Raw genomic sequence first — 24,926 nt, 5'->3', positions numbered from 1 at the left:
AACCACTGCATTCAGGAGCTATGTGATCACATTCAACATAACAGGGGCATGTGTAAGAAAGGGAAGAAGGAGCAAATCATGAAAGAACAGTATAAAGGAGTAGCCAGCACTTGCAGGAAGAAGGTCAGGCGGCTAAAGCTCAAAACAAGCTCAGGCTTGCAAGAGAGGTTATAAATAATAATTAGTGAGTTTTTTTGGCTATGTTTGAAGCAAGAGTGGGTCCTCTGCATGAAGGATATGGAGAAATGCTATTGGGTGACAGAGTGAAGGCAGAACTGCTCAACATCAGTGCCCAACCTGGTGTTAATGGAATAAAATAAACGATGCAGAGAGGGAACTGCAGCCCCGGATAGGAAGAGAGGGGGAAAGGGAACACCTAGCTAATTTAAATGAATTCAGATCTCCAGGACCTGGTGAACTGCTTCCAAGGAAACTGAAAGAACTTGCAGAAGTAATCTCAGAGCCTCTGACTATAAGCTTAGAGAATTCATGGAGAACTTGTAGACTGGAGGTGGGCAAATGTTGTCCCCATTTTCCAAAAGGGGAAGAAAGGAGACTCAGGGAACTTCCGGCTGGTCAGCTTGATGTCAATACCAGGAAATGTTCTGGAACCAGATAATCAAACAGTTGGTCTATGAGCACTTAGAAAAAACAAGTCATGATCTAAAAGTTTGGTGGGTCAAGGGAATGCTGTGAATGTAGTGTATCTTGATTTTAATAAGGCTTTTGACAAAGTCCCCCATGATATTCTTGTGGGGAACCTGGTTGACCAATTGAACCCAAAGAGTGTTTGCCAGTGGTTTGTTGTCATCCTGGAAAAAAGTGTCAAGTGGGTTGCTTCAGGGTTCTGTGCTGGGCCTGGTGTTGTTCAACATCTTTATAAATTACTCGTATGAAGGAATTGAAAGAACGCTCATCTAAGAAACGGTTGAAGGAGTTGGGTTGAAGGAGTTGGGTATGTTTAGCCTGGAGAAGAAAAGCCTGATAGGTGGCACAATAGCCATCTGCAGATATCTATAGGGTTGTCACATGGAAGATAGAACAGAGTTGTTGTTTTTTTGCTGTTCCAGAGGGTAGGATCCAAACCAATGGATTCAAATTAGAAGAAAGTAGATTCTAAACTTCTAAATACTAGGGAGAACTTTCTGAAAGTAAGAGCTGATTGCCAGTGGAACAAGTCTAACTTGGAAGGTGGTGGACTCTCAGTCAATGGAGGCTTTTAAACAGAGACTGTATAGCCACCTGTCAGGGATTCTTTATCTGTGATTCCTGCACTGGAGCTTTGGGTCCCAACTCTTCAATTGTATGGTACTATGTCCAGATTCTGTGGCAGTGGAGCAGGTAGGACATGTGCTTGTGGGTGGAAAAAGTACTTCACTTTCCTTTGTTGTAATTGTGAGCCAGCTCGCACTATGTTTGCTCTCTCCCTCTACCATTCCTTGGAGAATTTTGCTATAATGTGAGTAGCGTGACACCAGCATATTATATAGCCATATTTTTTACAAGAATAATAAGAATTGCATGACTACTGAACATTAGCCAGTATGAAGTCCCCATCAATACCACAGATTTAGAATACCTTGTACATCACTTAAGCCCCCACTTTTAAAAAATGGATAAATCCCAAACTTTAGGCAGCTTCTTTCAGCTTTCTCTGCATATTGGGAAGAGCCAGTGAACAGATTATTGATACTTGAAGTACAAACTAGATGCAACAGAGGCAGCCATGGTTGCTTTTCTGTGACATTGAAAGGATCTGCAAAAAGATCTCTCAAGAAATTAACTCTTATATTGGTCTAGTTTGAGTTGCCAACATAGATACAGTGGTACCTTGGGTTACATACACTTCAGGTACAGACACTTCAGGTTACAGACTCCGCTAACCCAGAAATAGTACCTCAGGTTAAGAACTTTGCTTCAGGATGAGAACAGAAATCGCGTGGTGGCAGCGCGGCGGCAGCGGGAGGCCCCATTAGCTAGAGTGGTGCTTCAAGTTAAGAACAGTTTCAGGTTAAGAACGGACTTCTGGAACGAATTAAGTACCATACAGAGGTACCACTGTATGGATTTGATATGGAATACTGGGAAGTGTCAGAAATGTAGCCATGCACTATCTTCCTGTATAATATTTTTGTAAGAAAAAAAGTTGTCATCCTGCAGTTTGCCTGGCAGCCAATAGGTGGCCATGTCAAGTGCAATATGACAACAGAACAGCAAGCAGGCGTACAAGCAAGTGTCAAGATGAGCTGCAGGGGAAGAGTCAGGACAGACAGGGGTTGTTTCCAGAAACTGCCCTCCTCTGCTGCCATTGTATACCTGACACAGCCATTTTGGTCTCTGCAGCTGTAGCTGGGGAGGAAGAAAGCAGCTAAAAAGCAAGATGGTTGTTGAGGAGCTGCCTTGGCAGGCCAGCAGCCTTGGGGCCAAAAAGGAGGTTACTGCAGAATACTTTATCCTCTTCACGCCCCTCTCCTCCATGAGTGGTGGTTGGAATCGGAGTGAGCTGTGAGGGGATCGGGAATAGCAACAATAGTGAGTGGGTGTATAGACAGGGGTGTGGGGAGTTGTGAGAGGCAGCGGTTGGAAGGGATGGGGGGGCAAAAGGACCCATGAGAGGCTGAAGAAGTGAGGGGTTGGGGGAGTTGGGTGAGGTGGAAAGGGGTGGAGGGCTTGGCAGGTCAGCAGCCCCTAACATGTAAATACAATTTTGGGAATGTTCATCGCTTTCACCAAGCCTGTCTCTTATTTACAGATGATAACAGCAACCAGAGTTCCATAGCTGATGCTTCACCAATTAAGCAAGAGAACAGCAGCAACTCTAGCCCCCTGCCAGAGCAGAACTCCACAGGGCAGGCAGATGGCCCTGGAACAAAATCTGACGATACTCAAGCAGATGCAAAAGAGGAGCCTGGTTCAGAAGGTAATTCATGTACAAATCTTCCTACTCATAACTGGTAGGTAAACAGTTGGCATTCCATGTGCACCATATAAACTTCGTTTGTTAGCAGACCCACTGTGTCTCCCACTTGAGAAGGAGATACAGTGGTACCCTCGGTTGCGGATGGGATCCGTTCCGGAGGTCTGGCTGGATCCCAAGGTTTTCACAACCGGAGCGACTGTTTCTGCGCACGCGTGTGTGGCAAAAACTCAGAAATATACTTCCAGGTTTGCCGCTTACGTACCCCGAAGTTTACGTAACCGGAGGGATACGTAAGTGGAGGTATGACTGTAACTATAATTTAAGATCTGCCCTCCTTCCTACTGCTTTGAAAGCTGACACTCCGTTTTCACTTAGTTACTTTTTGCTTTCATTGACCACAGTCACACAATGCTAAACCATGGTGTAGTTCTATGTGGACGAGCCTCCATAAGACCAAGGAAAGTGTTAGACTCATAAGCTTCCCTTTCCTTCCATGCAGTCAGGGAAGGACCTCTGTCAAGTGTAGGCATGCTTTCAACAAATCCTTGGCTTAGTGTTACGTACAAAACGGGGATTGTGATTAACTGCTAAACAACTCCAAACCATGTCTTACGATACTGGCTTGTTTAACTAACCATTGTTTGTTACAAACCATGATTCAAGGTTTGTACATTTCACTAACCAGAGAATAGATAATTTGAAAGCAAAGCAAAAGTCAGTGGAAATACTGTTCCTGGTGTGTTTTTTGCCTACATAGTGCTGTTGTTAACCCTTGGCTTAATGCAAGAGTGGGGAACTTGACCCACCCGCCTATTAAATTATGTGCCATCAGGTCATTCAGATTTTAAAAATCTGGAGCATACTTAGAGTTTCTTCCTCCTTAAGTTTGAATCCAGGTTGCGACGTCAAAGATTCTGGCCAAAAGCAGGAATTGCATTTGGCACTGAATTTTAAATTTCAGCAGACATCAGCTCCACTTAGTTACTCCAATCAGGAGTTTAAATTGAAAACATGCTGAATGCAAGTGCTGTCTGCTGAAGAACAATTGGGTGCTCACTCACGTTAAGGCTTCTGCCTGCTTGCAGCCATGGCTTTACCTACTCACACCTGGTATCATATGGTGTCAGGTGTAGCCAAGACTGGGGGTAAAATGGACTGCTGGCTCATATTTGACCAACAGACTACAAGTTCCCTATCCCTAGGTTAGTGATACTGTATATGCAAACAATAAGTCATTCTCACTTTGTGTAATTACTGTTGGAGATAAATTTTCACTGAGCTATGTAAAGCAGAGCTCAGCTCTGAAAGCTGTTCACATTTACCCCTTACTTTCAGATAGCTTTATTAAATTACCTGACTGCTTTAGTGCCAGTTTCAAAAAGATATATATTGCTCCATCTTTCTTGACTCCTCTGCTGTCTTGAATTCAGTTGATTACTTTCTACATGATTACCTTTATATCCAAGAACTCACTGATTCCATTGACTTACTCTCTTCCTACCTGTTTGCTGTTCTAATCTGTCTTCCTTCTTGGTTGAGATCCCTGAGGGCTCTGTTATTAGTCCTGTATGCTTGTCTCTCTAGATACCTTAGCCCCGTGTAAGCACGCAATATTCCATGGTACCAAGCTTTACCACTCTAGCTCAGAATGTTCTTCCTTCATCCAATTCAAATTCTCCAAGTGCTTTTCTGTTTCTGCTCGGATGCTTCATAGGGGTCTCAAGATGCCTAGGACTGAACATCTTGTCTTTTCTCTCAGCTAACATTCCCATTCCATTTATATTTCATAAAATGTATACAATGTTTGATTGTAAAAAACAACAACCTCAGAGCAGTTTCTAAAGATTTAAAAAATGGCTGTAACAGTTTAAAGCATGGGTAGGCAACCTAAGGCCTGGGGGCCGGATCTGGCCCGCGGACGGTCTGGGAATCAGCGTGTTTTTATGACTAGAATTTGTCCTTTTATTTAAAATCCATCTCTGGGTTATTTGTGGGGCATAGGAATTTGTTCATCCCCCCCCCCCCAAAAAAAAAATACAGTCCGGCCCCCCACAAGATCTGAGGGACAGTGGAACGGCCGCCTGCTGAAAAAGTTTGCTGACCAATGGTTTGAAGCATTAATAAAAAGCAAAATAATAAAGGAAAAGCATAAATCAGCATTCTACATTTCTGACTAGGCATGTCTCAGCAAAAATATTTTTAATAGGCTCCAATAAGAGTACAGAAAAGGCGCCTGCCTCATGGCAATAGTTCCTATCATCAGATTGAGGGCTAAATTGAACCTTAAAACGGGGGCCACTAGGTGGCGCGTTGGAAGATGGCTGACAATAACATCTCTCTGACCCATACGAGGTATTAAGGGGCTGCTATGGGAAGTAGGCAGCCTTCCCCCCCCCCAAGGGTATGGGGGGGGCTGCCCTGCCAGCGGTGTTTACAATGCACCCCCTGATTTGAGAGATGGGGGTGCGGAACACTTGGCACAAGCCCTCGGTGGAGTCAGATCTTCCCGACGCCGATTCCAATCAGCGTGTGCTGGTTGCTTCAGCTTGGAATTATAATTGGAACTAATTGGAGAATAATAGATTTGGAAGGCTGAAGCACATATATCAAGTGAAACTCGACTATAAGGACTGCTGACTAATGGATCTCTGTGACCGGGAGTGACGGATGGATAAGTAAATCTTCTGCTGAACTACTACTAAGAGAATGTATGGCTGGAATGAAGGGGGGGTGGAGGGAAAAACCTTTCCGATTTCCCTTGCATGATGTGATAATAATACCCTCCACCCCAGGAAGAAATAAGATCGTCACGTTCTAACAATTCATAAACAGAACTTTAAGATTTGTGTGGGAGGAAATATAATACAATAAGAGAAGATCAAACGGTGAGAAGGAGGAATTTCTATGACGCAGTTAAAAAGAAATGGCGTCTCGCCAAGACAGGCCGGTCGGAGAAGAAGATGAGGGGGAGGAGTATCAGGAGTATCAGGACGGTGCGAAGAGGAGGAATGCCGGAATGCAAGTTTGACCTGACAGAGCCCCCTAATTAATTTATTTGATTTACCGGGCCAGCCTGAGGAATAACAATGGACAGACCGAAGATTAATTTTGTTTATGGAAGTATCTAACAGAGGCTGTTCCTGAATAATATGAGTTTGGAAGACTACAAAACCCACACAGTGACACCAAATCTTTCAATCTGTTTGTGAAAATTATCAGAGATCGCAAAGAAAGGAATAAATGATAACAACAAGAAGAGAAAGAAGGTAATAAACGTCTATCCGAATCGAACTGGATGGAACTGTCGAACAAAAGCAGCAAATAAGTGATGTCTGGAGTCATCTGGAATTTGGACTCGTGCGGAGCTTGATATATGGGTACCCCCCAAAAAATTTAAAATTTGGCTGTATAATCTGGAATTAATGTGATTTGAACAATGTGATATGATTGGCCTGTTAATAAAAATTATTTAAAAAAATAAATAAATTGAACCTTAAAACATGCCTTATAAAATGCACTCATTCAGATAGTAAGCTGTGACATCTCTTAACTTTCATAGTTCAACATTTATTATAGGTCAGATAATATGGATGTAGATTGATTCTTCCTCTTCAGAGGAAAGGTCTAAATTATCAAGTTTTTAATCAGAAAATGCGGAAGGACACCTTGTTCAGGTTTTGGCAGAGAAATCCATGCAGTTTTTCTTAACTTGTACAAAACTGCATCTACTTAGGCTATGTCTTCTGTACATAATGTTTCAGATTCTGAATTTAGATTCCTCCTGCATGTGATAGTAGGATGACAGTTGCTTATAAGTTTATAAGCTGTGGCTGGATTCCTGCGTAGATCCAATTATGGAGCGTGTGTTTTAGCAAGTTGCATGAAATACAAAAGCCTTTCATGTTATGAGATACTACAGTGTGTACTTAAAAACCCTTTTAATGCATATCTAGCCTTTAGTGTGATCAGGTGTGCTAGGTGTGCTTTCAGACCAAGCTCTTACGTTGCAGCCTTGTGAATACTGGAGGGGCTTACACCCACACCTTGCAATGCTCTGCTAAAGGCTTTTCCATGTCCCATAAATATTGTCTGGATCCTTCCCCATATCCATGTGGTCTTGGCCTCCCTCTAGTGGCCAGCTCAATATTTCATTTGTATGTTCCTTGAAGAAGAAGAAGAATTGAGGCTTTTCCCCCCCCATCCGGAATCTCTTCCGGCAAACCCTCTCTGTGTACATCATCCTGGGCAGGTGGCACGTTTTCTGTGTGCAGGAATTTGGATGGACCGGGAGCGATTTTGGCACTTTGCTTCTCTTCTGAAAGAAGCCCTTTAAGGGAGGAGACATGCTGTGTGTTTTCTCTAAAAGGGTGCATCATCCTGAAAGAAGCTCAACAACTTAGGGTTGTCTGTCAAAGAAGGTGGGAGTTGCTGCACTGCTTTTTCTAGAAAAAAAAGCACTGATAATGGTACTAATTCATTTTTATACTGCTTTTTAGCCAAAGATCCCAGAGCTATGCACAACATTAAGAACATAATTTACACAGCATCATAATGACAACATAATACACAGCATAAAATAATCACAACAGGCCCCCCATTTAAAAGGCCATAGATTGCTCCAATGCCCAAGTGTCCTTGCATTCTAATCCAAAATCATTATGTCTCCCTTCTAGCTAAGACAACAAATCTGCAAGTAGTCTTTGGCTGGGTGGAAAACAGATTAGCAACCTTGGTTAGATTAATTGACTTTAAAGCCCTTTTTAAAGTTGGGCCAGCACATCTTGGAAAACATAATTTAATAGCAATACTTAAAGCCTGCTATCTGTACTTTTAATGTCTTAAAGGTGTTCCATCTTCATTCTTATACAGAAGAAAATGCTTCTTCCCAAAATATGCCATCTATCTATCTATCTATCTATCTATCTATCTATCTATCTATCTATCATCTATCTTCTAAGAACAAGTAAAGTGCATATTTTTCTTCAAAACTATTGTTTGGTATCACGCAAATTTATGCAGATTAAATAAACTAAAATTAATTTAGTTATAATCTGTAATTTGGTGAGAACCCTAATGAGAAGTACTATATGCATTGGTGATTCAATGCAACCTTCTTAACTCTTTCAGATGCTTCTGATGAACAGAACTCACAATCTTCAATGGAGAATTCCATGAATAGTTCAGAGAAAGTGGAAGCTCAACCTTTGGCAGAAAATGATATAACCACAGATGCATCTAAAAACTCTCAGGTAATTCAGAATCATAGATAAGCGAAAAGGTATCGTCAGCAGTGTGAATGAAAGTTGGACCTGTCTTGTCCATTGGATTAACATCTATGTGTTCATGCTTTCTAGTTTTGTGAATGCTTTGATTTCTTTCCACTTGAACATTGACAGTGAGCTGTTGTGCTTTGCACTTGGTCTAAGCAGCAAGTTGTCATTAATATGGGAGAACTTGTTAAAATATTTGAAGTATGTTCTGTAGTAAACCGTGATGATCCTTCTAGTAAATTGCTAGGGGATCCTTTTAGGACTGTGTGTTACTTTCCACGTAAAGTGTTCATAGGCTGGAAAGATGGTAATGTCACCAGTTGGAAGTGAACAAATTAGGCAAGGTAAGGCAGCATGTCCCTTTTCTTCTAAAATGCCAGCCAGAAGGTATGAAGGCTGTACTCCAGCCTCGATTATCTTCGGAGTCCTCACATTATCCCTTCTTTCCCTATGTGTCTGGGAATTGATATAGCCTTAACAGTCCACATGCTGAAAATATGTCTCCCAGGTGCTTACTGATACTTGTCTTAGTATGCCTTGCAAGGATCATAGAACTGTAGAGCTGGAAGGGACCCAAGAGATGTCTAGTCCAAGCCCCTGCAAAGCAGGAATCTTGGCTAAAGCATCCATGACAGATGGCCATCCAACCTCTGCTTAGAAACCTTCAAGGATGTAGAGTCCACAGCCTCCCGGGGGGGACTGTTCTACGATCAATGAGCTCTTATTGTCAGAATGTTTTCTCACGTGTTTTGGTGTGTCTGATCTTACGAGGTGGGGCTATAACGTAAATGTTTGTTGCCATTTTGGGAACTAGGACTTACATGGGTAACTATGGTGGCAGCTTTCGTGTTGCTTTGTGGCCATGACACTTGCTTCCTGGGGTTGTCTTGTACCTCTGGAGCACACAATAACATTATTATGCTTTTATTCAGTACTGATGCTGATTCTTCTTTTCTCTCTCCTCCCGTTAAGGACTCTGAAGGAGTGCCACCTTCTAAAAAGATGAAAGTAGAGGCTCCCTCTCAACAAAACATTGATGAAATATAGACACTAGATTTTTCCTGGCCAGTTTTTATGTAAGGTACATCAGTGGGCTAAATTATATAGAACAACCATATTTACGTATATTCTCTTGGATGAGGACAGAACTCCTATAAACTTTTCAAGTTACCAAGCAAAAATCCAAGAAACCAAGCAAAGGCATAATCTCTTCAGACACTGAAAACTTTTCTTTTCTGTGAAGCAAAACGTTGAGAATTTAAGTTACTGTCTCTGAAATGGTTGGAGTAAACAACTCAGGAGGGGTCTACGCACTGTTTCTAATGTCAAAATTACAATTATGTTGCTGCTGTATTTTATCACATTCTCTATTTAACATTATAAGATATTTAAGGATGGTACAGGTCAGGTCTTCTCATGTGAAGTTCATCCTTCTGATGTGATGTCTGCTTTTTTCTTTTTTTTGTGTGTGCCTTGTGTTCCAAAACAAAAAAACAAAACCAGTGCTAATTTTTTAAACTTGTTTTTGACAGTTCTCTCCTCTGCAGAGTGGCCTACGGTTTGTACAATGCCATATAGGAAACTTTTCATTGTGTTTGTTTGTTTGTTTCTATTTTATACCCTGGTGCTTACTATTTTAACATAAGAGCTATTGTGAGAGAAATCAGGAAGCCATTTTCACTGTTGGAGTCCAGAGAGAACCATGCAGCTGACACTTGATTTTTCTGCATCCACGGGGATGACTTATTTTTAATGCACCAACTTGAGCCACCAAGACCCTCTTCTGGAAACCTCCACAGAAATGCATGCAAGTTACACAGTAACATAGCTTTGAATAATTTCCTGGTGGCATGCCTCCCCTTGGCTGAATAATGTAGTCTTTTAAAACAGATATACCTAAAGTGAACATGCTCTGCTGTTTACTTAAATTGGTGCTGGTTTGGAAAAGTATTGAAGCAAATTATGCGTTTTAAGTACTAGATGTAGATAACTTTATCAGAGTCTTTTTTAAAAAGTGGGTCAACTATAAATACAGGTACAAATAGGCATATGTGTTATGACAGATGTAGTTTTGATTGGAATGAATTTCATTGTACTGTTCTTTTACAATCAGTTTACTGATACTCCAGGCAATACTGTACTTGCGGCTTACTTTTCTTTCAAGAGTAGCTTGTAAATGCAGTCTTGTTACTTCCATAATCTCTTCTTCAGACATCTCTCAGTTTTTAAAAAGTTCAGTTTTATTTCTTGCATGTTTGACTTGGCAGGAGGCACTGTGTCAATCTTATCCATGCTACATGGCCATTGAATATGCTGAACCATCTATCCATATCAGATGCTTTGATGCTACTTGTAATCTCCAGTAGAACCACACAGTCGTGACTAATTCCTTTTGAAATCAGTGCAACTTTAGTTGTAACATTTTAGACATTCCCAATGGGGCTTAATTGTGACTAGAACTTGATGGGTTAGTCTTGTTATGTTTTGCACATCTAAAGAGGTGTTGAGCCCTTAAACACAGAGGTGGCATAAGGAAGCAATGCGTCTTGATAACTACGAAACTGCAACCTGCAGCTGTAAATGTGGTTGCATTTAATTTATAATGGAAGTACTGGGTGACCTTTTTTTAAAAGGAAAACAAACCTGCCTCCAATCAAAACACTGCATAAAAGTCACTTAGCTTTATTTCTGATTTCTCCAGCGGTGAAAATGGCTTGAGCTTTAACTACTGTATTGCATTTGCAATGAATTCCGAGAAAAGTTAGAAGAGGTGGAGGTGCCAATTCTGACCTTCCATCACAACATTTGTTAAGCTGCAAAGAAACTGGCTATACACTCAAGGCTGATATATTTTTTATGTTGAAATAAACATTTTACATCTCATCAAAATTAAAATTGGTTGCAAATTGTTCATGAAAGCAGTGTGCTCCCTCCAAAGTCTCTTTGTGCTTCGATCACAAAATTCATTTAATATCAGAAAGAGGTGTTATATTTGCACAGTATACATAAATGGTAAACTGATTTCCCCACCCCTTGAATTGTGTATCTGCTTCAGAAATGTGGGTTATGACTGGTTAAATGGCAATCGGTATGGACATTAAAACCATATTTAACCAGGGTTCGTTTTTTGAAAACATATTGGCTGATCTATGACATAGACAAATATATTTTTGAACTTTAAAAAATTGTAATTATGTAGCTTTTAATTGATCAGTGCTAAAATGTCAGTGGGTTGGAAACCACTGTTGATATGTTGTCATGCCCAGTAGTTGCTGTCTGTAGAAGCTTCAATTTTGTGGTTGTGTGTTTTTGATTTGTTTTACACAGTTTCCAAGGAAGTAGATAGGCTTTTTAAATTTCAGAGCTGAATCCTGTACTTAATAAAATATAAATAGCACTAAAATACCTCAATTTTTTTCATTAGGTAGAAATGTTTATTGGCATTACTGACACTGATAAGCTTCGTGATGAAACTGGCTTCTTAATTCCTACTGTACTTTCTTTCTTCAGTTATGTGTCAGCCATTCACTAAGGCCTGCTGCCGCCACACAATTCCCAGCGTCTTTCAGTTGGGCTTGCTTGTGCTTGACTTGTGAATTGAGACCTGCAAATGAAAGATGGGTGGCAGTAGCCTTTGATGAAGTGTGCAGTCATTTTGCTATTCCATGACTCAAGAAAAAGAAAGCCAGCATAACCACAGTGGTTAGTGGCTCTGCTTTGATTTGCAACGTTAGATATTTGAATCCTCTGTCAACAAATAGGGGTTGGAAAAAGCAAATGGAATTGGACTCCTTGCACCCATTAGTGTCAGTCTGCACCCTTTTATCCGTATGGAGGAGGATCTTGATTCTGTTTGGTATGCAGAAATTTAAAAACGTGCACACGGTAACTGCCTTTTGATAGGCCATTTGGATGTGCAGTTAAAACACATTTTTAATGCTTGAAAGTTATAGTTTAAATTCAACCAGCAAGGAAGGGATCTTGCAAGCTTTGAGATTTGGTACTGGGCCCAGCTTCTTGGTTTGCTGCCATCTTTAGGGATTTTGTTTTATGGGCTTGCATGGAAAAGCCTGTACTGATAGCAGTGGGGAAGAGGAGAGGAGAGAGGGTGAGTCAACACATCTTGCATCTCAGTGACTGGAAATTCTCAGGCAGGCAATAGACGGGGTCCACCACACACACAGCTGTGCAATCTGTGCTCATTTCAGTGGAGGTCATGCAGCATCAGTGGTTGGTGGGTTGAATCTGACATTTTTTTTAGAAATAGCGTGAATATCAAGAAGTGCTTCCTTATCGACACACTGGGCATTTGGACCCTCAGTTACTCTCAAACTACATCTGTATACATAAGCTAGCAAGGATCTTTGTGGGTTATGGGGTGAGGCCTTCTAGCTGGGCAATTTACACAGTCAAAACATTTTATAGCAGAACTGTTCATTTTGGAGTTCTTATGGGTGGGGGAATAGTTGTTAACATTCCAAAAAGTGCTGGCACTTAACAACAACAACAACAACCAATCGGTGAGGCAGCATAAAAATTACTGGCTTTTGTGGTAGCTTGCTTCATACAGAAACATTGTCATGTTTTAGAATGTTCTTTATATCTAAAGCCCTGCTAGAAGGTGTAAAGAATTTTGTGGGTTTATTTCATTACCTAATTGTTTTTCCATCTTAATGATTTTGTGTGCTGTACAGCAGTATCATTTTTCACTTATTTATTCCATCAGTAGCTATGGTTTGTACAATGTACAATGGTTTCATTAAAAAAATAAACTTTAAAGTCACAACACAAAATGCTGTGTGAACAATCTTTTGAATAAGAAATTAGTTGATTCAAAAGTTTGAGTGTGATAGCTTTCACGTGCTTTAGGAAAGGACTGTAGAAAGCAACATACAGCAACATTATTTGCATCCAGAATGTCCTAGAATGTTGGGCTGGGAAGGAACCTGGTCTGAAAAGCTGGTGCCATTCTGTAGATGGTTAACTGAGCTAGATGGGCCTGTGGTCTAGCTACATTAAGGCAGTTTCCTGCAGTCTAAGCACTTGATAGTAAGGCATTTATCCCAATGGGACTTCTGAGTAAACATACCTAGGTTCTCAGTGTTGAGCAGGCCTATAAGACTATCTGTAGGTTGGTGGTACAGATCACTCAAAGTCTTGTGGCACCTTGGCAGGCTGACAAGTCTTTTGTGTTGAAAGCTTTGGGGGACTAAAACTGGTGCTTTAATAAATTACCCTTTGAGGTGCTCTAAGCCACTATGTCCCTTTCCTTTTTGCTGCAAATAGACTTAACAAAGCCGCTTCTGTGGAATACTGTCCCATGAGTTGTGGCACAAACTTCTTGACAACTGGAAGAGGTTGCTTTGCCAACACCACTCCTCCTAGTGAGACACTTAAATACAGTGGTGCCCCGCAAGACGAAATTAATTCGTTCTGCAAGTTTTTTCGTCTTGCGAAGCACCAATGCGTATTGACGGTTTCGAATGCATTGGCGGTTTTTTAAAAAAAGGCGCAAGACGTTTCGTCTTGCGAAGCAAGCCCATAGGGAAATCCGTCTTGCGAAGCAACTCAGAAAACGGAAAACTCTTTCGTCTTGCGAGTTTTTCGTCTTCCGAGGCATTCGTCTTGCGGGGCACCACTGTATTTTATTTAAGTTTTATATGTTTTATAAGTTTTATATGCTTCACACAAGCATACTTCAGGGTGATTCACAATAAAAAATACAATAAAATAATGATAATTTAAATACTACAAATAAAAGCACTTTCCACATTCATAATGGCACCAGGACCTATTCACACAGCAGAAAGAAAATAGATGGTATTCTTTGGCCAGGCAAGATAGCTTAGCCCCCACCCATAGGATCTTCTGCCCTAGGCCAACAACCTTCCTGTGTTATAATTTAGCTGGTGTCTTTTTTAATCTGGCTGGGTTGTGTCTTACTAAAGCAACATTCACACAGTGCATTAAAGGTGCTATGATTCCATGTTAAAGTGTTCCCCCAGAGAATTCTGGGAGCTGTAGTGAAGGGTGCTGAGAGTGATTAGGACACCCCTAGTTCCTTTCCAGGGCTAATTTCCCAGTTTCCTGGAAAGTGGGGCTGACACTTAAACCACTCTGGAAATTGTAGCTCTGGGAGGGAAACGGGTCTCCGAACCATTTCCAGCACCTTTCACAAAGTTTCCAGAATTATGGGGGGCGGGGAGGTGAGAGAAAGAGAGCTGTAACTTTAATGTGGAATCACAGAGCTTCAAATGTATGATGCGGATGGGGCCAAAGTCATACTTTGAGCAAACCCATTAAAATTGATGGTGCTAAGTTAGCACATTCTGCATGCACATTCTCCCCTCCCTGCCTCAAAGAGCTCTGGGCATGGTAGTTTGCTTAAGGCTTGCTGGGAGCTGCGACCCCATGAGGGGTAAACTACAGTGCCCAGGATTCTCTGCGGGAAAGACACTGCTTCGAATATGCTTCAAAGGTTGTAACGCTGCGTGTCCTCCTATTTCAGTGGGGCTGCTGGCAAGCATAGAAGCCAATTCCAATATACCGTATTTTTTGCTCTATAAGACTCACATTTTCCCTCCCAAAAAGTAAGGGGAAATGTGTGTGCGTCTTATGGAGCGAATGCAGGCTGCGCAGCTATCCCAGAAGCCAGAACAGCAAGAGGGATCGCTGCTTTCACTGCGCAGCGATCCCTCTTGCCGTTCTGGCTTCTGAGATTCAGAATATTATTTTTTCTTTTTTTCCTCCTGCAAAAACTAGGTGCGTCTTATGGTCTGGTGCGTCTTATAGAGCGAAAAATACGGTAATATTTGAGGGGGCCGCCCCCCCCCCCAGTTGATGGACTTTGCCATTCAAATGGGGTGTGCGCACCATTTCATATGCTCGGTTATGTGGGGCTGAGTTTACCCCCCCAAAAAAACATAATTTATTCAAGCTCCCCCCCCCCCCCCCAGCTGGCAAGTGTGGCTTCAAGCCGCCTGCTTCCATCTACAGTCGCTTTTCTGGGAGTTGCAAATGTGCTTCTGGCTGGCTTTGCGGCAGTGGCGTAGCGTGGGTTGTCAGCACCTGGGGCAAGGCAAGTAATTTGCGCCCCCTAACCCTAACCCCCAGATGTTGCGCCCGGTGCGGCCGGCCCCCCTGCACCCCCCACGCTACGCCACTGCTTTGGGGGCGGGGAGGTAATGGGTCGGCTTTGTTCTCGTTTCCCTCTTGTGTTTGTGTGCTGTGAGCCGCCCTGAGAGCAAGGGCGGCATACGCAAGTCTAATAAATAAAACAAATCCCTCTCGGCCGCCTTGCTGCGTGAGGCGAGGACTCGCCGCCTGACAGGAACGAGGCCGAGCAGCAGGGCGCGCACAGCCGACGAGGCTCCCAGGCGCCCCGCTCCGCCCCTTCCCAGCCCGGCCGAGGTGGCGGCGGAGGCGGCAGGCGGGGCCAAGCGGGGAGGGAGGCGGTAACGGCGGGGCGGGCCGGCCGAGGAGCTCCACTCGGCCGCGCCGGGCCTGACGGGGCAGACAGAGCCGGCGGGGGCGGCCCTCTTTCAGCTGCTCTGCGATGGCGGCCGGCGTGTTCCTCCGGGCGGGCCGCTTCCCGGGGCTGGAGGCGGCCTCTCCCGCCCCGGGGGCCGCGGCGCCCCTGTCGCGGCGGGCGGAGGCGGCCGGGCTCTCCTCGTCGGAGGACAGCGAGGACGAGGTTGGCGGCGGCGCTGCGGCGGCGGCGGCCCCTCGCGGGCGCTGCGGCGTGGTGGGCCCCCCCGGGGGCGGGCGGCGGCGGGCGCCGGGCAAGCGCTCGGGCGTCGCGGCGCAGATCATCCACTCGGGCCACTTCATGGTGTCGTCTCCGCACAGCGAGCACCCGCCCAAGAAGGGCTACGACTTCGACACCGTCAACGAGCAGACCTGCCAGACGTACCGCTTCGGCGCGGCCGCGGGGGCCGGCGGGGGAGGCGGCGCGGCGGGCGAGGGCGGCGGGGGAGGCCGCCTCAGCATCGACGCCTCGCTCACCAAGCTCTTCGAGTGCATGAGCCTCGCCTACAGGTGAGGAGGGGGCGCCGGGGAAGGCCGCCCGCATTTCATACCCTCGGGTGGAAAGAGGGGTGATAATAATAATAATAACAACAGCAGCAGCAACAATATAAATATAAATAATAAATGCCCCGCCCACCCGACTGGTTTTCCCCAGCTACTCGGGGCAGCTTCCAACACATATAAAAATGTTAATAAAACATTAAATGAGAGAAACCTGCCTTCTGAAGGGTGCATAGTTACTTATGGGCTTGGCTCAGGGGGTCCCATAACTCCAGACCCTCCAACGTTTTCCCTATGAAAATAGGGATGTCCTGAGGAAAAGAGGGTCATTGCGGGATCGAATCAGAAATCAGGATGGCTTCTGTAAATCTGGGAAAATAGGGACCCTCGGAGCGTCTGTTATTTACTACTGCTACTGATCTTATTTTGGCTAGTTGGAGAAAGCTTCGGTTTGTTTGTTGTCTAGTTTCCAGCCACCTTTTCTCGAAGGCGCCCCAATTTGATCCTCACAACAACCTGGTGGTGATTATTTATTTTATCTCATAAGATTTAAGCCCAGCTCCACAGTTAAGTTTCTTTCTTTTGCAAAGCGGTTTACGAAAGGTAAAACCGAGGGAAAACTCACGACGCTACTGTGAAAACGTACAAAAGTTAAAATCCTAAAAGTAGATTAAAATCACCTCAACCTTTTAAGCATCCAGATAGGCTTGTCTAAGCAGCCATGTTTTTATTAGCCTCCGCAGTCAGAGATCAAAGCGCCTGCTTGATCTCAATAGGCAGGGAGTTCCAAAGTTTAGGTGCTGCTGCCTTAAACAAGTATTAAGTGGCACCTACAGTAGTGCCAGTTGAAGTGGTCGAATGAGCAGCTGTGCGGTAGGCTAGGCTGAGAAATGGTTACTGGCCCACCAAAGTCTGTTTGGAGATAATGGGCCTTGCTTGTGAGTGGATGTGTGTGCAGAAGGCAGATAGGGTTGGTGAGAGCATCTCCTTCTAATGCCACCCCTCCAGCACAGAGTCCAGAGTGCTGCCGCCCTGCGTGCAACTCCTGTGGAGAAGAGTTAACCATGTCACTGGGCAAGCACTGGGCATGGGGTGTCCTAATCTTGGGAAGCGATTTTACTGGGTTTTTTTGTTCTGATTGATTGAGTGTGCTTTTTTGTATTAATAGGGTGCTCACTACTTCATAGAGTGCTTATGTATCAAAACGTTGGTTATAAATGGATACCAGATGCCATGCTGTGGTAAATTTTCAGCGTAGGAGCACATTGTGAATGCCTGTACAAAGAACGCCAGGGACTGCAATCCCCACCATCCTCAGCTGTTACTCTTTCTAGCTAGGGCTGATGGGAATTGGAGTCCAGTCTCGGCTTGATTATTTTTCTCATGCTCTCACTTCCTCTGTGCTAATGTGTTACAAAAAGTAGTTAAAACTTGGAAGCCTCATCATCACCTCATTCCCTTGCCTGCCAATTGCCCTCTGTCACATGATATCATTTACCGTGTTCAGAAAAAAGTCATGGAGCTGTGCTTCCATTCTTCTGCACCATTGATTAATGCTATTAATATAAATGCTTAAAAAATAAATCCCACCCTTCCTGTAAAGACTTGGAGCATGGTTGCCCCCTACTCAGCCCTTATGAGGTAGGATTATCCTCATAGCAACCCTGTGAGGTAGGTTAGCAGTGGCAGTTGCTGAGCAGCGGAGAAGGCAATGGGGGGACTTTCATAAAATCCATGGTCCCCAGCTCCATAATCCCCTCACCCTTATTAGCTGAACAACCCTCCCTATATAGACACGTAAAAACAATGCATGTCATAAAAAGTAAGGGACGGAGACCTATAGAGATGGTGCCTGTCCTAACATCATATTCAAATTGTGCTTGAGTAGGGGCATTCAGATTCAAGTCTAAGGCTCTAACTCAGGCATAGGCAAACTCGGCCCTCCAGATGTTTTGGGACTACAACTCCCATCATCCCTGACTGCTGGCCCTGTTAACTAGGGATGATAGGAGTTGTAGTCCCAAAACATCTGGAGGGCCGAGTTTGCCTATGCCTGCTCTAACTACCCAGGAACTGTGAGGCGAAGATGTGTTGCACTGGAGAGGAAGCCTGTATTCTCTGGAGCAGGCTTTCTCAACCTCGGCCCTCCAGATGTTTTGAGACTACAATTTCCATCATCCCTGACCACTGGTCCTGCCAGCTAGGAATCATGGGAGTTGTAGGCCAAAAACATCGGGAGGGCCGAGGTTGAGGAAGCCTGCTCTGGAGGCTTGTGAGAGGGGCAAGTGGGGGCTGATTTAGTGTAGCAGGAGACGTTAAAAAAATGTACTGAATTTGTGTTGCAAAGAATGTGAGATTCCGTCTTCTTTTGCATGGTAGCAGTTTTCAAGTACGTATCAACAATTGTCTTTGGGTGTGACCCCAAATTAGCCAAAGTAGTTAACGGCAAATCTTCTTTGCAGAAAGAGCTATAAAAGTAAGTTTATGGTGGAAAATCTCAAGCTCCTCCAAGTCAGCATGTTGTTTTGGTTTCCACTCCTATTTTGCCCATTGCAAGAAAAGAGTGTGCTTTCTCTTTACCATGCTTTTTCCTTTGTATGCATTAATTCTTTTAATTGAGAGATTGAAGTGTCAAAAGCTATGTTGATAGAGGTCCAGAATTCCATGAGAGAATGGAAACAACTTTCGGGAATTTACATTACAGTCTGTTTTTTCTTGGGTAATTCTCCTAGTCTTGCCTCAGGAACATGATTTGCTCAACATTGCAATGTAAATTTGTGCTAAGCTAATTGGATGTGGTAACAAATGCAAGAGCTGCCCTGTTGGAGTAGACCAAGGCCTGTCTTGTTCAGCATTCTGTTGCCTGCACAGAAGGTCTGTTGTCATACTACTATGAGCAAACTTTTTATAACTTTAAAACAGTGCCTGCTTGCTTTTTTTTAAAGTCTGCCATTAGACTGTCTGTTTCAGAAGTTGGAGCTGGCGCATAAACCAGTAATCTAGCTAGAAAAACAGGGTGTGGAAAAGGGCTATGAAGGGACTGGTGAACTTCCTTGCAAGGAAAGTTTATGTTTGGGGCTCTGGAGAAAGAGAACTAAGGAATGTGTGCAGCCACTATAAAGGTCTGTGTGCATGGTGTGAAGGAAGTGGATAAAAGTTGCTCTTCCCGCAGGAGATTCGGAGCAGACAAAAAGCAATTCTTCACACATTGCAATCACAAGATATGGAGATGGTTTTAAAAAGAGACGAGACAAGTTCAGGAAGGATAAGGCTATCATAGAATCATACAGTTGGAAGAGACCACAAGGGCCATGGAGTCCAACCCCCTGCCAAGCAGGAAACACCATCAGAGCACTCCTGACATGTGGTTGTCAAGCCTCTGCTTAAAGACCTCCAAAGAAGGAGACTCCACCACACTCCTTGGCAGCAAATTCCACTGTCAAACAGCTCTTACTGTCAGGAAGTTCTTCCTAATGTTTAGGTGGAATCTTCTTTCTTGTAGTTTGGATCCATTGCTCCGTGTCCTCTTCTCTGGAGCAGCAGAAAACAACCTTTCTCCGTCCTCTATGTGACATCCTTTTATATATTTGAACATGGCTATCATATCACCCCTTAACCTCCTCTTCTACAGGCTAAACATGCCCAGCTCCCTTAGCCGTTCCACATAAGGCATCGTTTCCAGGCCTTTGACCATTTTGGTTGCCCTCCTCTGGAGGGCTACTAGTCATAATGGCTGTGTTCTGCATTAGAGGCAGCCTACCTCTGAATACCAGTTGCTGAGGACCATGAGCAAGAGAGTGCTGTTCCACACATGGTCCCTTTGGGGGCTTCCCATAGCCGTCTTACTGACCACTATGGGGAAAGGGATGCTGGACTAGGTAGACCTTTGGCCTGATCCAGCAGTGCTGCTCTGATGTTCAAGACCAGTTTGTGGGGCTGCTTTCCAGGCAGTGAGTTACAAAGCAAACTTGCTTTCAATAATACCAAAATACAGTGTGTCAGGTGGACTATTAGGGCTGCCCTGAAACTGCCCTGTTGTAGGAGGGACATGTTTCATTTTTCTAAGCTAGTACTGTAGTACACAAATTGTGCATTGTGTGCTAAATTCATTCTGCTACAGTAATGAGACCTAGAAAGTATTTCATCTACCTCTACAAAGTATTGCAGGAACATTTTGTTCTCCTTGCCTTCACTGCCTAAAGATCAAAGTATCACAACAGGATCAAAGATTGTGACTGATCCGGATTAGATAGGTGTCTGTAGGCGTGCACAGTCTCACAATGCTTTGCAACAGCGATTCTCCCTCAGTTAAATGAAAACTTGCAAGCTATTTTGTGAAGGATTCTGTTAACTTCAAATTTACCCAAACTGTGCATGCATAGAAATTGTGTTACTACTCCCTTCCCTCCTATTGTGGAAAAAGAGTGCTAGAGGCAAAGTAATGTTTAAGTGACACAAAATATTGTTGGAATGTTTCCCCTTCTTGTTCTTAACACAGGTGTGTAAACATTGTTTGTGATTTGGGTAAGCTCTTTTTAGAATATGTAGCAAACAGAAGCCTATACTGAGGTAGAGTAATGTACCAGGTTCATATGTTGTTGTTGTTTAGTCTTTCAGTCGTGTCCGACTCTTCGTGACCCCATGGACCAGAGCACGCCAGGCACTCCTGTCTTCCACTGCCACCCGCAGTTTGGTCAGATTCATGTTTGTAGCTTCGAGAATACTGTCTAACCATCTCGTCCTCTGTCGTCCCCTTCTCCCCTTCTTTCCCAACATCAGGGTCTTATCCAGTGAGTCTTCTCTTCTCATGAGGTGGCCAAAGTGAACCAGGTTCATATAGCGAGCAGAAATTACTTTGTTGATCTATTTGCGTGCTTTGGAGGCGATCTTATCTGTTAAGGAGACTTTGCTTAAGATAGATGTGTGGCTGATGGTTATATTTTAGGAATGATGTTAACACTGGGATTAATCAGTGTAAGCCCTCTGAATCTTGTTTGTTGAGGTTGCCCAGACCAGGATATCAACAAAACCTAGCTCCTATAAATTTTGGGTTAAAATGAAGTGTGAAATTATTATTTATGATTATTGTTGTTGATTTCAGTGCTGTGAGGGTGGGTTAAAAAAATGAAATGCATAACTTCCCAGAAAATTCTTAATATTGGGGGTGGGGCAGGGCAGGGTGGGAACAAGCATTGGGGCACCTTAAAGACTAATTGCTTATAGCCATGGTCATAAGAAAATGAAATTCAAACCACACACACACACACACACACACACATATATCACTCAGGATAACACTTCATGCAACTTATGGAAGTGGCCTGTTGTCCACAGAAGCATATGCCACAATAGTTTCTTAGTACAGACCCTTTGCTGTTGCAGCTTCTATCGTCGTATTCCAGGAAATTAGAAAATGGGTAAAAGACTTTAATTGGATCAACATTCACTGGGTAAGGATATGTAGACTCTTCACAGGTTTGCATACCAACCATTGACATTGTTGTAATATAATATTACCATGTCAGTTTTTTATTTGTTCAACATGTGCAGAAAAAGGCACATTTACTTTACTCTCACTCCTCCCCCCGCTACCTTTACATTTTTATTTGGAAACAAATTCTTCAGAGCTAAAAGGCCAATGGCTCCGAAACGAACGTTGATAACTTGTCGTGCCCAATTGTTGCTGCCCACAGAAGCTTCAAGGTTATGCTTATGCTTTTAAAATTTATCTTTACATAATTTCCAAGGAAGTAGATTTCAAAGCTGAATCCTGTACTTACAATAAAATATATAAACAGAATGAAAATATCACATTCCCCCCCCCCCCATCAGGTACAAACAAATCTGGTCTCCCAGGCCTTAGAAGTCCTGGTCTGAAGTCTTCAACTTTACGGAGGTTTTCAGTATGAGAGCTGCGTAGGATAGTTTTGCTTGCATGCAGCTGGTCACTTGGAGCAAAGAAGAATTGCTTTCAAGTAGTTTGGTAGGGAAGTAGTATCACAAAGGCTGATTGTGTCTCTTTTCCCTTTTCTTCTAGTTAATAAATAACTAGCATTTAGAACTATGTGGAATAATAGAACTACAGTGGTACCTCGGGTTACATACGCTTCAGGTTACATACGTTTCAGGTTACAGACTCCGCTAACCCAGAAATAGTACCTCAGGTTAAGAATTTTGCTTCAGGAAATTGTGCTCCGGCGGCATGGCAGCAGCAGGAGGCCCCATTAGCTAAAGGGGTGCTTCAGGTTAAGAACAGTTTCAGGTTAAGAACGGACCTCCGGAACGAATTAAGTACTTAACCTGAGGTACCACTGTAGTGACTTTTTTGTGTGTGGTAATTTTTGTGAACTTATTTGTAAGGCTGCTACAGCTTGAGGCTAGTAGGTAAGATAAAAAAGAACAGTCTCTTCTTGTTCCTTTTCCTGTGTGCAGTTTAGGAACAAGGCTGGATTTGGTATGCTGCATCTTTTACCCTGTAAAAGGAGCAGCTTACCAACCTTAGCCCTGTAAAATGTACAGAAGGGGGATTCAGCAGTAGAAAAGCAAGGACAATGAAACCAACCATTGGATCATGTGGTTTGTTATCTCCTTCTGGTGAAGGTGAAGGTAATGCTGGAAAAATTGACTGACACTTTTCCTGCCTGATTAGCCAGCTTACCTCTGGGAGATTAATCTGTCATTAACAGACAAAGCATTAACCCCTGAAGTGGGCAGTTTTTCACAGGAAGTGGTTTGGGAAGCAGCCTAAAAGACTAGCAGAGCATTTTATTTGTAGTAAATATTTTTAAAAAGATAATAGAAAGCAGTAGATCTGACTAAAAGGAAAGAAAGTTGATTGCACTGTTCATATTACGTTTTTGGGTTATGATAAATTTATCATTCTACCTTGCAGTGGTTGGAGTCTGTGCCAAGCAAGCATTAGGCTTATTGTTGCATTTATTTACTTTGGGTACATTTGTACCTACCAATTGCTCACCAAAGAGCTTAGAGCATTATATTGGGATTCTTTAGTTGTCTTTAGTGGGTCAGGCCCGTATCTCTGTTCCTACTGGAACTATGGACTTGTTTATAGTGCATGTGAAATGAAAAGACCTGCGTTTCTGTGGTTTAGGGTCCAAGAAGGGGCAACAGTGAACAAGAAGAAATGATTGTATGCTTCAGAAATATTGTTTTCTATTAAACAGTAGAAATTGTGTCCTTCTGTAAGAGCAGTTCATCAATGGGCTAAGTCTCCTAGAGACAGTGCATAATCTCATTCAGCGATCTTCATGGACAGGTTGGACACATGTTTGTTGAAAATGCTTTATGTACAGAAGGTCCTGTGTAGGACAGAGACATGCACTGGATGATCAGTTTGCATCCTGCCTAGGATGAAGTGCTGTTGACAGTTCCATGCCTGAATTCCTTGCAGCCCGATCATCCAGAGAATCCTAAAGTAGGATTTCAGCCTGCAGACTCTAGGTACCTCATACACATCCTGTTTCTATGCCTCTTTACATGGAACCAAGGGGACGCAGGTGGCATTGTGGTCTAAACCACTGAGCCTCTTGGGCTTGCCAATTGGAAGGTTGGCGGTTTGAATCCACACAACGGTGGTGAGCTCCTGTTGCTCTGTCCCTGCTCCTGCCAACCTAGCAGTTTGAAAGCATGCCAGTACAAGTAGATAAATAGGTACCACTGCGGCGGGAAGGTAAACAGCATTTCTGTGTGCTCTGGCTTTCATCCCGTTGTCCCGTTGCGCCAAAAGTGGTTTAGTCCTGCTGGCCACATGACTCCACATGCGGACAAACATCAGCTCCCTCGGCCTGAAAGCGAGATGAGCGCCACAACCCCATAGTCGCCTTTGGCTGGACTTAACCGTCCAGGGGTCCTTTACCTTTACCTTACCTTTTACATGGAACCAAGTCCTCCTGAGCTTGATGGGATTGAATCCCTGGCATGAGAACACAGCATCAAAATTCTGAGCAGTATCCTCCCTGTGGATGAAGTGGCTGCTTGAAAAGGAAAAAGTTGTGTAACATAGGAATCACAACATTGTTTATTGAAGCTGTTATATCCGCTGTAATGGACATGTTTGCTTCTAGTGGTGCTTGTCATTCCGTATCATTCCAGAGCCCATCTGTTTTCAGACTACAGTATGAAATGAAAACAGTAGTAAATGAAAATGGTGCAGTTAGGTAATTTTAGACTCTGGATTTGATTGCCTTATTGGAATGTCCCTCTTCAGACAGTAGGTGGGTATTACTTCACCACTGTTGGAAACTCAGATATATAAGCTAGGCAGCAATTGGCTCCTTAAACCGGGGTTTCAGTTACCAAAATGGAATGCCTCGTTCACATTTTTTGGCCAGACGACTCAAAAGTTATGTTTTTCAATACAACTTTTTGGTTCCTGAAATTCATTATGATTGTGCAGATAAAATAAAATGGATAAAATTCTACAGGATGTGTTGCTAGTGTGTGAGAACAGTCAAGATCCAAGGATCCCCAGGCCAGGCATGTACCCCCAGATGGTGGAGATGTCAGGCCCGGGCATCTTCATTTGGTTGCAAAGTGCACCTGGGGAATTTTGAATGCTGACTTCACCTACTCCAAAATGGCAGCCTTGCTGTGTTTGGGGTCCCACCTGCTCATTCTCCTAAGTAGGGTCTTGGACTTCTGCCCCTAAAGTCTGGGTTTGCTGTTGCTGAGTTCCATTTTGCATTGCT

The 24,926-nt window shown here is 43.5% G+C and overlaps 2 protein-coding genes across 3 annotated transcripts in view; both read left to right on the top strand.

Annotated features, from left to right (window-relative positions):
• The window catches only part of BCL7A (BAF chromatin remodeling complex subunit BCL7A), a 29,859-nt gene extending 16,876 nt beyond the window's left edge, over window positions 1–12,983 (top strand). The window contains exons 4-6 of the mRNA XM_083418451.1: window positions 2,753–2,920; window positions 8,048–8,169; window positions 9,163–12,983. Coding sequence (XP_083274577.1) covers window positions 2,753–2,920; window positions 8,048–8,169; window positions 9,163–9,237 — 365 coding nt within the window. The 3' untranslated portion in view covers window positions 9,238–12,983. The remainder of the gene's footprint in view (window positions 1–2,752; window positions 2,921–8,047; window positions 8,170–9,162) is intronic.
• A 2,718-nt stretch (window positions 12,984–15,701) lies between these two features.
• Window positions 15,702–24,926, top strand: part of MLXIP (MLX interacting protein) — a 56,684-nt gene continuing 47,459 nt past the window's right edge. The window contains exon 1 of one of the 2 annotated variants that reach the window (XM_083418240.1): window positions 15,702–16,227. In XM_083418240.1, coding sequence (XP_083274366.1) covers window positions 15,746–16,227 — 482 coding nt within the window. In that variant the 5' untranslated portion in view covers window positions 15,702–15,745. The remainder of the gene's footprint in view (window positions 16,228–24,926) is intronic. The other variant, XM_083418241.1, reaches the window with a different exon arrangement.

The sequence above is a fragment of the Podarcis tiliguerta genome (assembly GCF_965153285.1).
Source record: "Podarcis tiliguerta genome assembly, chromosome: 16".
Lineage (NCBI taxonomy): Eukaryota > Metazoa > Chordata > Lepidosauria > Squamata > Lacertidae > Podarcis > Podarcis tiliguerta.
The sequence above is the reverse complement of the archived record's forward strand: the minus strand, read 5'-3'. Positions and strand labels throughout refer to the sequence as shown.